The sequence below is a fragment of the Phocoena sinus genome, chromosome 2 (genome assembly GCF_008692025.1).
Source record: "Phocoena sinus isolate mPhoSin1 chromosome 2, mPhoSin1.pri, whole genome shotgun sequence".
In the NCBI taxonomy this organism is placed as follows: Eukaryota; Metazoa; Chordata; class Mammalia; order Artiodactyla; family Phocoenidae; genus Phocoena; species Phocoena sinus.
Genome location: NC_045764.1, coordinates 134,442,858 through 134,456,989, shown reverse-complemented (window position 1 = coordinate 134,456,989; position 14,132 = coordinate 134,442,858). Strand labels below are relative to the sequence as shown.

The 14,132-nt window shown below is 42.1% G+C and overlaps 1 protein-coding gene across 3 annotated transcripts in view; it reads left to right on the top strand.

Moving 5' to 3' along the window:
- Positions 1-13,552, top strand: part of CCDC198 (coiled-coil domain containing 198) — a 29,447-nt gene extending 15,895 nt beyond the window's left edge. The window contains exons 3-6 of one of the 3 annotated variants that reach the window (XM_032618117.1): positions 5,243-5,329; positions 6,470-6,568; positions 7,347-7,506; positions 13,117-13,552. In XM_032618117.1, coding sequence (XP_032474008.1) covers positions 5,243-5,329; positions 6,470-6,568; positions 7,347-7,506; positions 13,117-13,346 — 576 coding nt within the window. In that variant the 3' untranslated portion in view covers positions 13,347-13,552. Of the gene's footprint in view, positions 1-5,242; positions 5,330-6,466; positions 6,569-7,346; positions 7,507-13,116 lie in introns of all 3 variants that reach the window. The other 2 variants (XM_032618116.1, XM_032618118.1) reach the window with 2 other exon arrangements.
- The last annotated feature ends 580 nt before the right edge of the window (positions 13,553-14,132 follow it).

Genomic DNA, 14,132 nt, shown 5'->3' with positions numbered 1-14,132 from the left:
TAGGCCTGAAGTGGGTCTCTTGTAGACAGCATATATATGGATCTGGTTTTTGTATACATTCAGCCAGTCTGTGTCTTTTGGTTGGGGCATTTAATCATTTACATTCAAGGTTATTATCAATATGTATGTTCCTATTACCATTTTCTTAATTGTTTTGGGTTTGTTTTGTGGGTCTTTTTCTTCCCTTGTGCTTCCTGCCTAGAGAAGTTCCTTTAGGATTTGTTATAAAGCTGGTTTGGTGGTGCAGAATTCTCTTAGCTTTTGCTTGTCTGTATGGTTTTAATTACTCCATTGAATCTGAATGAGATCCTTGCTGGGTAGAGTAATCTTGGTTGTAGGTTTTTCCCTTTCATCACTTTAAATATATCCTGCCACTCCCTCCTGGCTTGCAGAGTTTCTGCTGAACGATCAGCTGTTAACCTTATGGGGATTTCCTTGTATTTTATTTGTTGCTTTTCCCTTGCTGCTTTTAAAGTTTTCTTTGTATTTAATTTGTGAAAGTTTGATTAATATGTGTGTGGGCATGTTTCTCCTTGGATTTATCCTGTATGGGACTCTCTGTGATTCCTGGACTTGATTGACCACTTCTTTTCCCATATTAGGTATGTTTTCAACTATAATCTCTTCAAATATTTTCTCAGTCCCTTTCTTTTTCTCTTCTTCTTCTGGGACCCCTATAATTCAAATGTTGGTGCATTAAATGTTGTCCCAGAGGTCTCTGCGACTATCCTCAACTCTTTTCATTCTTTTTTCTTTATTCTGCTCTGCAATAGTTATTTCCACTATTTTATCTTCCAGGTCACTTATCCGTTCTTCTGCCTCAGTTATTCTGCCATTAATTCCTTCTAGAGAATTTTTAATTTCATTTATTGTGTTGTTCATCATTGTTTGTTTGCTCTTTAGTGCTTCTAGGTCCTTGTTAAACGTTTCTTGTATTTTCTCCATTCTATTTCCAAGATTTTGGATCATCTTTACTATCATTACTCTGAATTCTTTTTCAGGTAGACTGCCTATTTCTTCTTCATTTGTTTGGTCTGGTGGGTTTTTACCTTGCTCCTTCATCTGCTGCGTGTTTCTCTGTCTTCTCATTTTGCTTAATGAACTGTGTTTGGGGTCTCCTTTTCGCAGGCTGCAGCTTCTTAATCCTGTTGTTATTGGTGTCTGCCCCCAGTGGGTAAGATAGGTTCAGTGGCTTGTGTAGGCTTCCTGGTGGACTGATGCCTGTTTTCTGATGGATGAGGCTGGATTTTGTCTTTCTGGTGGGCAGGACCACAACTAGTGGTGTGTTTTAGGTTGTCTGTGAACTTATTATGATTTTAGGCAGCCTCTCTGTTAATGGGTGGGTTGTGTTCCTGTCTTGCTAGTTGTTTGGCATGGGGTGCCCAACACTGTAGCTTGCTGGTCATTGAGTGGAGCTGGGTCTTAGCATTGAGACTGAGATAGTTCTCTAGGATAGCTCTCACTGATTGACATTATGTGGAGCCAGGAGGTCTCTGGTGGTCCAGTGTCCTGAACTTAGCTCTCCCACCTCAGAGGCTCAGGCCTGACAGCCAGCTGGAGGACCAAGATCCTGTCAGCCACATGGCTTCTAGTGTTGGAGGGTCTCCTGCAGAGGTGGAGGCTGGCTGTGGCTCACTGCAGGGACAAGGACACTGGCAGCAGAAGTTCTGGGAAGTACTCCTTGGCATGACCCCTCCCGGAGTCCACCATTAGCCTCAAGAAAGAGCCTGTAGCTTCCAGTGCTGGATCACCTCAGGCCAAACAACCCTGTATTTTATATATATATATATATATATATATATATATATATATATATATATATATATATATTCCCTCTTGCTGGGACATATCCCAGACCTATTGAATCTCAATCCCCAATGAATAGCCTAGGATTTTTTTTTTTAATTCCATAGATTCTAACAATAAACCAGTTTTAGAAACAAGTATGGAGAAAGGAACATGGGATTTGGAAGTGGACAGACCTGAGTTTGAATAGCAGAATCAGCACTTTCTAGGTCTGCAAACTTGCACAACTCATTAACCCGTGAAACAGAGAATCACCATAATTATACACAGGGTTCACATGGGGATTGAATGACATATTGTGAGTGTGGCATGATGGACGGCAGTGGCTGCAAAGGCATATGGGCCTAATCACCAGAAAGAACCAAATCTTGAACCAAGTCCAGGGGACGGCACAAACACTTCCTTGTTCTCTCCTCACCCCGAAATCCCCCTCAGTCATTGCTGAGTCTTCCTCCCATAGGTTCCTGCATATCCCTTCCCCTTGGTCTCCCTCCCCCTTCCTTTTCTTCTCCATTCCTTCAGGGTTCTGACTTGATCAGTGGCTGCTTCCTGTGCCAGCGTGTGTCATTTACCCTGCATCTTTAGGTTCTGCAGAGTTGAGAGACAGGACAACAAACAAACCTCTTTCTAGCTAGTATTAATTACCTCTCATTACCTCATTGCTAAGTTATTATGTTAAAAAAAAAAAAATCCCTCACTTCCTCACCTGAGGTGAGACCAGGACAGAGAACCACTTCCTTCCACAAATGCAAATGGCCTGGCACATCTAACACAGAGATGGGTTCTTCCCCCTTTGTCTCTCCTTCCCATCTCCACATCCTTTGCCTTTCTTTCCTTCCTTGCCAGCTCAGCTTTGGGCTGCTCTACCAGAAAGGGCTGCTGGCTGTTCTCCCTAGAACAGCTCAGGCTCAGCCCAGGGACCAGGAAATTGTTCTACAGGGAAGGAGCAGGAGGCCCCAGTCATGCTCCCCCTTATGAGTGCTGGATGCTCGGCCACCATTTTCCATGGTCTCTCCCTCTCTTCTCACTCTGGTCACCCTGAAGAACAAACTGGCTTCCAGGCCTACCCCTTGATAAGGCAACCAATCAGACTACAATGGAAAATACTTTCAAAATATATTAGGATTTGCTTGTAGTGCTGGACTAAGGTGGGTGTGATGCTGACATTGGTTTCTGTGGCATGGTGTCCTCCTGGTTTTCCTCCCACTTCTGAAGCAATCATTCCTCCATCTCCTTGGCCAGCCCATCCCCATCCACCAGCTCTCAGTGCTAGGGCAGCCTTGATTCTGCTCTCCTCACTCTGGACCTCATTCATCCTATGGTTTCAGTTATTCTCTACCCAAGGATGATTCCCAAGCATGCATCTTCAGCACAGACCTCCCCTCTATATTCCACCCAAACGTGGCCCTCTTCCAGGATTCCCCATCTCAGCAAATGACAGCACTATCCATCCCTTGTATCTGGATGTCATTTGGACATGTCACTCTCCTTCAATAACAATCATGAATCTTGCTTGGTCTGTTCTAAACATTTGTAGAGCCCATCAATTTCCCCCCCATAAGCCCATCATCTTTGTCTTCCTAAGTGCTCACCCACATCCATAACTGCTCTTCTTCAGTATAGTTCCCACACTGCAGCTCGAGTGATCATTTTTTAAGCAAATGTAGCATGTCCCTACTCAGCTTAACATGTGTCAATGGCTGCCTGCTCCTCTTAAGAAGACAATGTCTTCATGATGCCCCATCAGGCCCTTCATGAGCTGGACCCTGCCTACCTCTCCAGTCCCATGTGAGCCACTCTTCCTCTCACTCTCGACTGCAGCCAACTGACTTCTTACAGTTCCTTCCAGAGATCATGCTCTCTCCTGCATTGGGGCTATTGCCCATGTGATTCCCTCTGCCTGGAACTCCTCAATCCCCTGAAAACTCCCAACCTTCCAACTGCTGCTAAAAATTACTTCCTCAGGAAACTTTCTTGGACTGCCTCCTGACCCCTCTGTCCCTTGAATTCATTTTCTAGGGCTGTGGTAACAGAGAATAACAACTGTGTGGCTTAAAACAGTAGAAATGTATTGTCTCACAGTTCTAGAAGCTACAAGTCCAAAATCAAGGTGTTGGCAGGCGTGGTTCTTTCTGGGGGCTATGTGGAAGAATCTGTCCCATGCCTGTCTCTTAGCTTCTGGTGGTTTGTTGACAATCTTTGGCATTCCTGGACATGTGAAAGCATCGCCCCAATTGCTGCCTTTATCTTCACGTGGTATTCTCCCTGTGTGCATGTCTACACCCAAACTTCCCCTTTTTATAAAGATACCAGACATATTGGATTGAGGGTCCACCCTATTCCAGTACGACCTAATCTTAACTAATTATATCTGCAAGGACCCTATTTCCCAATAAGGTCGCACTGGGGGGAGGTGGTTTAGGGCTTCAACATATGAATTTGGGGGGAACATAATCCAATTCATAAAACCCCTCATTCCCAAGGTGGAGTCCTCCAGTTATATCTTGTCATAGTCCTACCCTGCAGACTTTTTCTTCAAAGCCCCAATCGCAGTTTGTAATTATTCATCAAATAATCACACAAGCAAAAGTGTACTTGTTTCCCCATAGATCGTAAGCCCCAAGAGGGACCATGCCCATTTTTGTTGAGCATTGCATCCCAATGCCTGGCCGGTAGCAGTCATTCAATAAGTCATCACTGAGTGAACAAATAAATTCAGGTCCCTGATTGCATGTCAATGTGAAGAGACCAGCCCTTGTCTCCCAAGCCTGCTCAGTCACTTCCTAGTGCTCCAAATTAAGTCATCTAAGACAGGTAGAGCTGGCGGCCAATCACTAGTTCATCAACTGCTGCCTAGTCTCAGTGACCGCTTGAAACTTCAGCATCACCTCCCTGATAAAGCAAGGCCCTGCTGGAAAAATCCATGTCTGAGATTTGTTAGCACAGTGCACTTTCATTGTCAATATGCCTCACAAGCACCAGTGATTATTACTGAGGAGGCTGAGGGAGCTTCTCTGGAGAGCTTAAAATAGGTTACTTCCCTAAGGACCAGAATAGTTTAGCTGGGTGGTTAAGGGATAAATAAAGTAAAGGAGCTTCCTGGTGCCTCTTTCATCTCTAATATTCTAAGACCCTTGTTGCTTGATAACTGTGGACATAGTCCCTCAATGCAGACAGAAAATGATTCTTAATCCTTTAACTCTCTGACCAATACTTAGATCAATGAGTCACTGGCAACAGTGCAAGAGAACACTGAAGAACCCAGATAGGTCAAAAAGCCTTTCACACAGATACAGCTGTAATCCTGTAGAAACTGCCTTCCCTGTGTGCTCTCATGAATACGTGCAGAGTGTTAAGATAGTTTAATATCTGGCTTTTATGTTTCATCATCTCATGGCATGAGGAATGCTGAATACTCTAAATGTTGGACTTCCAGAAGCTTGAACCCATTGACCTGCCACAAGTAATTACTTCTGAAAGGCTCCTGAGCCAGGAAGAAGCTGGGAGGACTCACAAAGCCAAGGTGAGTGGCAGCAAAACCTGGAGGGGGTGGGGAACTGGGGGGCTGGCCATCCTTTTCCTGTACTCCCCACACAGAAGACCTCAAAGGCAAAGAGAGCTATTAATTCATTCAGAGCTAGAACTTTCCAAAGCTATCCATTCTCTTCTGGGCCTGCTTCCAACTGGTGATTACTCTTGCCTCTCAGATGAACTCTGAGCCCTTCTCTGCGGCCTGGTGAAAACAGGGAGATGTAGATGAGAGAGAGGAATTTTACTTGGAGATTGGTGATTCTAGAAGTGTTCAAATTTGTGAACACTTTCCTCCCCTGATTCATTTCAGAGTCATTTAGATGCTGCCATCCACAGATGACTGAGTTGATAAAAGATGTCCAGGTACTTTTAGATCCCCAAGGCCATGTTTGTGATACTGACAGTGCCCATAGAGATGGGCCCCTCCCGGAGGCTCACATAGCCACCACAGTTCATGTCCACAGGGAAACAGAACAGGGGATCTCTGAACACATTTGGCTGCATGTCCCTTCCCCTTCCTGGCCACAGCAAGTGATGAGTGAGGGTATATTCACCCCTGGCTGCCCTCATTAACTGTTCACATTGTCTCACTGGAGTTTATGATACACCAGGGGAGATCACCCAAGTCACAAATAATCAATTTTAAATCCTTCCTAAACTGCAGTGTACCAGGGCTTATAGTGGAATATGGGAGTAAACCCTACAGAAATAGGTTGGCCCCCCTCTAGTTTCATAGCCAGACAATTACTCAATGACAGAAGAAGCAGGGAGAGCAGGTCTCATCAAACCAGAACACATTTCTGGGAAGATAGTTAAAGCAGCTGTTGACATGGAAAGTGGTATCTTGTCAAAATGAGATATGGAAACATATTTCCATTCAACGTTTGCAAAACTCTACAGGAACCTTAAAAATGATATGATACACATGGCAAATTGCCACTTCATTCACTGATAGCTTCACTAAGAACTGGTCGGGAAGCTGCAACGGTCCACCTCTGATGTCACAAGAGATCTCTATGGATTATGACTGATGATTAAGATCTCACTCTGTTCCAAAAAGGATTTCAAGTTGTGATTGCAGAGTCAGTAACTAATTACCCCATGCTAACGAGTGCATCATCTTTCATAGCAGGAACTGGAAAAGAAGATGCAAACTCTAATGTATCCTTCTGGGAAAAGACAGTATTTACATAAGATGCAAATGCTGGAAATGAACCGTAAAAGACAAGAGGTAAACATGAGAAGAAGAGGGTCGTATTTACCAAATGTACTCTACATAATCACTGCCCTGGCACACGAATATAGTTAAGCATTCATCTCTGGTCTTTACCTAGCATTTTAAATTTAGTCATTGGAGCCGAAGTTTCAACTACTGGGGTTGAGAAGAAGCAGGAAGATCCCTTCTGCTACCAACTCTGTTGAGTCTTTCCTCTGTTTTCCATCCTCTCAAGGATGTATCCATGTCTCAAGTCTCCCTTTTTTTAACTGTTGCTTCTATGACATTCTGGCTCTAGCAGGAAAATGAGGTTAATTTTTCTTGGTTTAGTAAAAAGGAAGAGGGTGGTGAATTGGTCTCTGTTTTGATACCTAGGCATCTCTCTATAATTTAAGCCATAGAATCATTTTATAAGCAAGATCTCTTGTAACAAACCCCTTTACAGTAATGTCTCCTGTAAATGTCATAACCCAAATTCCTCACTCTAGTGAATAAGCCTGAAGTCCCTGTCTTCTGCAATTCCAAATATATCAGCTAGCCTATGGTGAAATGGTTTTACAAAGGTCCTCACTGTTTTGAGATTATAGGCATGCTCCCCTTTCTCCTAACAAACCTGCGCGTGAAGAAAGTTTCCATACCTTCTAACAGGAAAAAAGAGAACCGTGTTCTATTTAGGGGACTACAGATGTCTACAGATAAGTACACAATTTTCAAAGTAGCTGGTCTGTTGATCTTCTCTGGTGAAAGTAGCTTGAGGGGAGAATACTAACTGTTTATAGCTGATCAATTTCAGGCCCAAGTGGAATTGAAGACAAGTCTTCACAAGGAGGCAAGAACTAATAAGCAGAAACAGAGGGACCACAAAGTCAAGAAAATCCTTCAAAGCATCCCAAGAAATGACGACGGTGACTTTCTAACCTTGTTGCCTGATGAAACCTTGAACAGAAGTCCAGGTGAGGCACACAATTTTTTTAGTAAAATATTCAAGCATTTTAAAAACTTCATCAGATAAACTTCTGATGTGGAGTGGGGAAGGTGAAATGCAAATCTGACCATATCACTCTCTTGCTGAAAAAAAAAAGAATCCTTCAGTGAGTCTCCTTGAGCCTGAGGACAAGGTATATCTCCTTGCCCTGATACTCTAAGCCTTCAGGATCTAGCCTCTGCCTACCTTCCTGGCTTCATCTCCTGCTATGATCACTCCCAGCCCACACACTGCAGTCAGGCCAGGTTGCTCAGGGGCCTCAGATGGCTCTGTGATTTCCAACAGACATTTTGCTCATAAACTCTGTGTTGTGTTGCCCCATCAATTAGCATCCCATTAAGTTTTCCCTGTCTGTACTCCCCCAGAGCAAACCCACCACTGCAAATGCATGGTATTGTTCACATACAGAGCTTACTGCGCTGTGGGCCAATCGCCCATTAGCAAGACTGACCACTTAGAGATCTACAGAAATGCTGGCCACGTCTCTGGAGGTCTTGACCTTCTAAGATGCAAAGTTACCAGCTGAAAGAGACACTGCCCCTGCTCAGAGGAATGAGATGCTTAATCAATAAGTTAATTAAACAAGAAAATGCTGAATAAATGAAAAATCTACTTGGAACATCTATTTAACCTATAGTCCCACGTCCCAGAATGAAATATGCTGTGTAGTCACATAGAAAAACAACTTTTACCATTTAAAAAATATTGGCAAAACCACCAAGAAAGGTGCCTCAGTTAAAATTAGACACTTAGAGTCATTGCTTGAGATCAGGCCAAAAAAAACCCCAACATTTGGAAGATGCTCCAGATCTGGAGAGGCCAGGGGAGACAGAGGCACATGGAGAAGGGGGTTCTCCTCTGCTCTCCTGATACTTTTTAAAGCTGTTTCATTTAGTTCCAGCTAAGGTTTCCTGAGTGCTTACTCTAAGCCAGGCACCGTGGTCCACCCTTAACATGAATTATCACGTTTAAGCTTCACACCTATAAGACAGGAGTTACTATTAGCCCCCATGTGACAAGCCAGGATTCAAGGCCGGGTCTTTCTGATTCCAAAGGGTGCACTCCCACCCATCCCCTCATATAGCCTCATCAGGACTCCAGCGACTCAGAGCTGGGTCCAGGGCAACCTTGGGAAAGTCAGCAAATGTAGAGGTTATGACTCCTCCAATTTCTGTCTCAAGAGAAGGCTTCCCACTGCAAAGCCTTATAGACCTCACCACTCTGTAGGCATATGCTCAAGCAATGGTTCCTTTTTACATATTCCGAAGTAGCATCTTTGATTACCTTCTTTGTCTTCTGAAAGCAGTTCACTTTTCTTTCTCCTAAAAATGAAACATCGCTGAGATCATAGACTTCCATGAGCATTCTGCTAGTCGGGTTCTGGTAATTAAGGTTCCTCTGTACCCGGCTCCTCTTATTTAAGGCTCTATTTGTCCATTTTTATTCCCTCTTTTGGAAGGTAGGATGAGAGTTTCAGCTCTCTTGTGAGATAAAAATCAGTCTTTGTTTCTTGCTGCCTCTTTAAAATGAAATCACACATGCTTTACCTATATTTTATAGATAGTTACATAGTAAATTACATATATCTGTGTAATACGTGATAATATATAACTTACACAAAGTGAACATTGCTCTTTTAGGTATACAGTTCTATGAGTTTTAACATGTTCATGTGGCTCCTACACTTTCCAGAAGCCATATGAGTCTAGTGAGTAGAAAAAGCACTGGACTTGGAATCAAAGTCCTTTATTTGAGCCCTGATGGTACATTCACTAATTGTAAGCTCCATGGGAGCTAGGATCTTTTCTTGTTCCTAGAACAGTGCCTGGTACATAGCCACTCAATAGTACCACTATTAGAATAGAATTAGAATAATAGAAGCCCGAATAGTACCGCTAAGAGCAGCCGCTCAATAAATATTAGCTATATATTTGTTCATATAGCTTTATTTTACAGAGAGATTATAGCTAACTTCCAGTTGTCTGACCTCTTTGAACCTCAGTTTCCACATCTATAAAATGGGAATAAAGCATTGTGTCTACCATGTAGAGTTTACATAAAATTCAAATGATGTGTGTAAAAGCACATATAAAATGTAAAGTATCATATGGATAGGGACAAAACTGAAGAAATATGGAACTGATGTCTTATAGTGAAAATAACTACCTGCTTCAGGGGAAGTGTCACTCCACATACATCATTTGAATGTCACCTTCACAACTCTGGTCTTATCTGGCCACTTGTACTATTATTTACTTAGTATTTTCCTTTAAGGTATCTTGCTTTGTTTTATTTTAATAATTTAGCCTTGGCTGTGAATTAACTGTGACATTATGGGTTCGATATAGTGGTAATACATTTTTCTAAAACACATATTATAAAATACATACCCATCAAACATTTTTAATGGTTGGTATGATCCTTGTACTACCTAAAATCACTCCCTATTTTTCCCACACTGGCTTCTGTTTCTTTCCTCTCTCCCCAAATTAATTGTGAAGTAGGATACACTTTCCTCTACTCTGCTCACCCAAAACACATTTAGGTTTTAAAGGTCGTGTTTTTCTTTTTTTCTTTTTTCTTTAAGTCTAGCAACCATAAAGAATCAAACAGAGATTTATCAAAATGTAACAAGTAATAAGACATCTAGCTCAGAAGTTCTCAGACTTTAATGCTTAGTATACAAAACTTTTTTTTTTTTGCCTCACATACTAACTTTAGAGTTGAAATATCATAACACCAAGAGCGTAGTGAGAGTCAAGCTATTGCTAATATTACATTAGATCCCACCATTAACACATGGTCTCTTCCTGTTTCAAAGCTCCTGCCTCTAGTCTGCAGAAAATCCCTGTTCTCAATCTGAGTGAAGCTTCTAATAGTTCTGGGCTCATGTGTAGAGCAGAGATGATTGACACGCCCTGGCCCCAATGAATGAAGCCCTTCCCAGGTCCCAGTTACCAATACTTCCCGCCTGCCAAAATTCTCTGATGGCTCACTTGTTCATTCCTTTACTTATTTACTCTTTCAACAGATACTGAACTGAGTAGATGTGGTTCTTACACAATAGCACACACAATGAACAAAGGAAAGTCCAATGAGAGTATAACTGAGAGACCTAATAATCTGAGGAGTTGGACAGTTTCTGTGAGGAAGTGATATTTAAGTTGAGACAGGAAGTAGCTGCATGAAGGGAGCAGGTGAGCACGTGAGCATAAGGAACAGAGTCCTGGGACATCCTAAACTGTGATTGATAAGTGTGCAAAAGCCCTTGAGTGGGAAGGAGCCTGACAGATTCCAGACACCAGATGGAGAAGAGACATCGAGATAGAGAATGACTGGAGATGGCTCTGGAGGCACAGTCAGGGCCCAGGGCACACAGGGTCTCATAAATCAAATAAAGACTTTGAACTCTATCTTAAGATCAATGAGAAACCACTGAAAGGGCAAGTAAGTGAACTATTGGGTTTATATTTTAAATATTACTCTGTCTGAACTGTGGAGCATGGATGGGAGAGGAATGAAAGAGGATGTGGGGAGACAGGTGAGAAGTACATAGCAGTAGTGCAAGAGAGAGGTGGTGTCTGGACCAGCAGAGAAGGGTGACACAGAGGAGGGAGAGAAGGAGCCAGATATAAGATATTTAGGAGAGAGAATTGGCAGAACCTGGTGATGAATTACACATGGGTACGTGGAGAGAGTGAGGTGGCCAGGAGGATTCTTGGGTTTCTCCTGAAGAACTAGGCAGGTGATGGAACAAAGTTACAACCAAGTGCTGGACTAGGGTAACTGGGAGAAGAGGCAGGTTTAAGACAGAAAAAGAAGGTGGAGCTGACATATTGTCAGGAGACATCAAAGAGGAGGTGTCCAGTTGTACAAAAAATTATCAGAGCTCAGGAGACAGATTAGGGCTGCAGGATAAATTAACTATAGTTTTCTGTCGGGGCTGTGTAAATAGACAATGCTAGTAAGTACAGTAACATGCAAGGGGAGAGCAGGGTAGCCCCTCAGTGAGGCAGAAAGGGAACTCGCGAGTCACAAGGCATGAATCCTCACGTTGAAATGTTTAATATTCTTTTGTAACCATATGCAACTTCAGGTATCAAGGGCTTAAATAAAATATGCCTTAAGATTTGATAAACAACAATCACGAAAACAACTTCTATAAAGTTACAGCTGATTCCGCCAGACTGAGGGGAAAATCTGGACTTTGACCCAGGATGATTTTCCAAGCTTGAAAACGATGGTTAAGATTTTGTTTTCTTAAAAGCCACCTTCCTTGCATAAAGCCTGTTGTTCTGAAGCGCACTCTAAAAGGGCACTGAGTACTACTTAAATAAAAAGCTAAAGTAAAGACATACATGCACAAAATCCCACACCAAAAAATAAATTAAATCTCTTCCAAAAAAAAAAAAGAAGGTAAAATAAGTGCCTGACCCTTTGAGCTCCCTAGTTCTGTAGATCTGGCATCTGTGTCTCTGAAAAGCTCCATAGGTGATTCTGCTACGAAAGGCAGAGCTGATGTGAAGGTTAAGAAAAGTGTATAGTATGTGCCTAGCATGTAGTAGAAGTTCAATAAGTAGCTCCAGGCAACATCACCTGTGCAATATTCTTGCCAAAACCACTTAATCTTAATTTAATCACAAGGAAACAATCAGAGAAGCCCGAATTTAGGGCCATTCTACCGAACAATTGACCTGGATGCTTTAAAATGTCAGTGTTAGGGAAAAAAGAAGATAATGAAGGTGGAGGAGGAAAAGAGCCAATGAGAGAGTTGGGGATGGGGAGAGAAAGAGAGACGAAGGAGAAGAAGAAGGGGGAGATGGGAGGGGGATAGGAGGGAAGGGGAGGGGAAGGCGAAGAAGAGCGGGAGAGAAGGAAGGAAGGAAAGAAGGAAGGAGAAGAGAAGAAAGAAGAAAAAGATAGGAGGGTGTTCTTGAATTAAAGAAGACTAAGAGACAAGAAAATAAAATGCAACACATATTCCTAGATTGGATCCTGGATCTAAAAAATAAAACACAAACAGACAAACAAAAAGCCATTATAAAGGGTATTACTGGGACAACCATGGATATCTGAATACAGACCGTATATTAGAAAACAATGTTGTCTCAATGTCATATATCTTAAGTGTAATAATTGTATTGTGGTTACATAGGAAAATTGCCCTTGTTCTTAGGAGACTTGTGGTGATGTATTTTGGGAGGAAGTGACTCTGCAACTAATTCTCAAATGGTTCAGCTGAAGAAAAGTGTGTGTGTGTGTGTGCATATATGTATAAAACAATACTGTGACAAAATGTTGTTGATAAGTTAGGATATACAAGTGTATACTGTGCCATTCTTGTGACTTTCAGAAAATTAAGAAGTTTTTTAAATAGCAAGGAAAGCATTTTTAATGCTTACAGAAACACCAGTTGAAATCCTTTATATGTGTGTATGTGTGTGTGTGTGTGTGTGTGTATTTTTTTTTTTTTTTAAAGAACACCAAGTAGATTATTTTGTGTTCCTAAAAACCTAAGCACTTAAACAAATACATCATTGTCAGGGGAAAAAATAAATGAACTTCTAATTCTTTGTAGAAAATACACAGAGTGCAGAATTTCTGGAACATCAAGCAAGTAATGACTATTGTCCCCAGAAAATTGGCAAATTGGAAACATGGTTCCGTGAACGAGAGGCTCGTGGACAGCTTCTCTGGGACAGTTCCAGCTCTGACTCAGATGAGTTGGGGAAAGACGAGAAGAAACCACGAGCACTGGTGAGAACCAGGACAGAGAGAATTCCACTTTCTGACGAGTTTTTTGATTGAGAATAATAATACTATTCACTAACCTAGATACTGAGTGCACTGAAAGCTTACTTTCCTTTAAAAAGTCTCCAAGGTAGTATATGAACTATTTTGAGGACACCAATTCACTTTCTTTTCATTTTGAAATCCTAAGATTAAACATGTGAGATATATTGTTAATTATACTACATAACTGACTGCCTCAAAACTTAGGGGCTTAAATAACAGCCACTTATTGTCCAACTTTTCTGTGGGTTGCTGGGCTCAGTTGGGTGGTTCTTCTGCTGGTGTCTTTTGAAGTTTTTCATGCTGTTGAAGCCAGATGGCAGCTAGGACTGGAGTCCTCTGGAGGCTCGACCAGGACACTGAGACAGCTGGACCTCGCCCCCTCTCTGTATCATCCCAGAGCCTCCTCATGTGGATTCCCCAAGTGCTCTCTCCTACAGGGTAGTGAATTTGCTTTTATATCAGCTCAGGGCTCCCCAAAGCAAACGTTTCCAGAGGAGGAAAAGTTGCCTATCCTCTTAAGTCTAATTCATGGAACGGGCCCCAAATCACTGCCCCAACAACACACACTCGATTGGTTACTACAAGTCATAGGCCAGGCCACAGGTAATGAAAAAGGGGCTACACAAGGCATCAATTCCAAAGTGTGGTCTATTGGGGTCCATCTCTGAGACATGGCACCCCACTGTTTTAAAAGCAAATTATTTCTTATAAAACAAATAGATGAGAGAGTAAATTTGATAGAAATAAAAATGACTTTTTAAAGAAAAGTCACAGTGATGCTACAGTAGACAGTAAGCT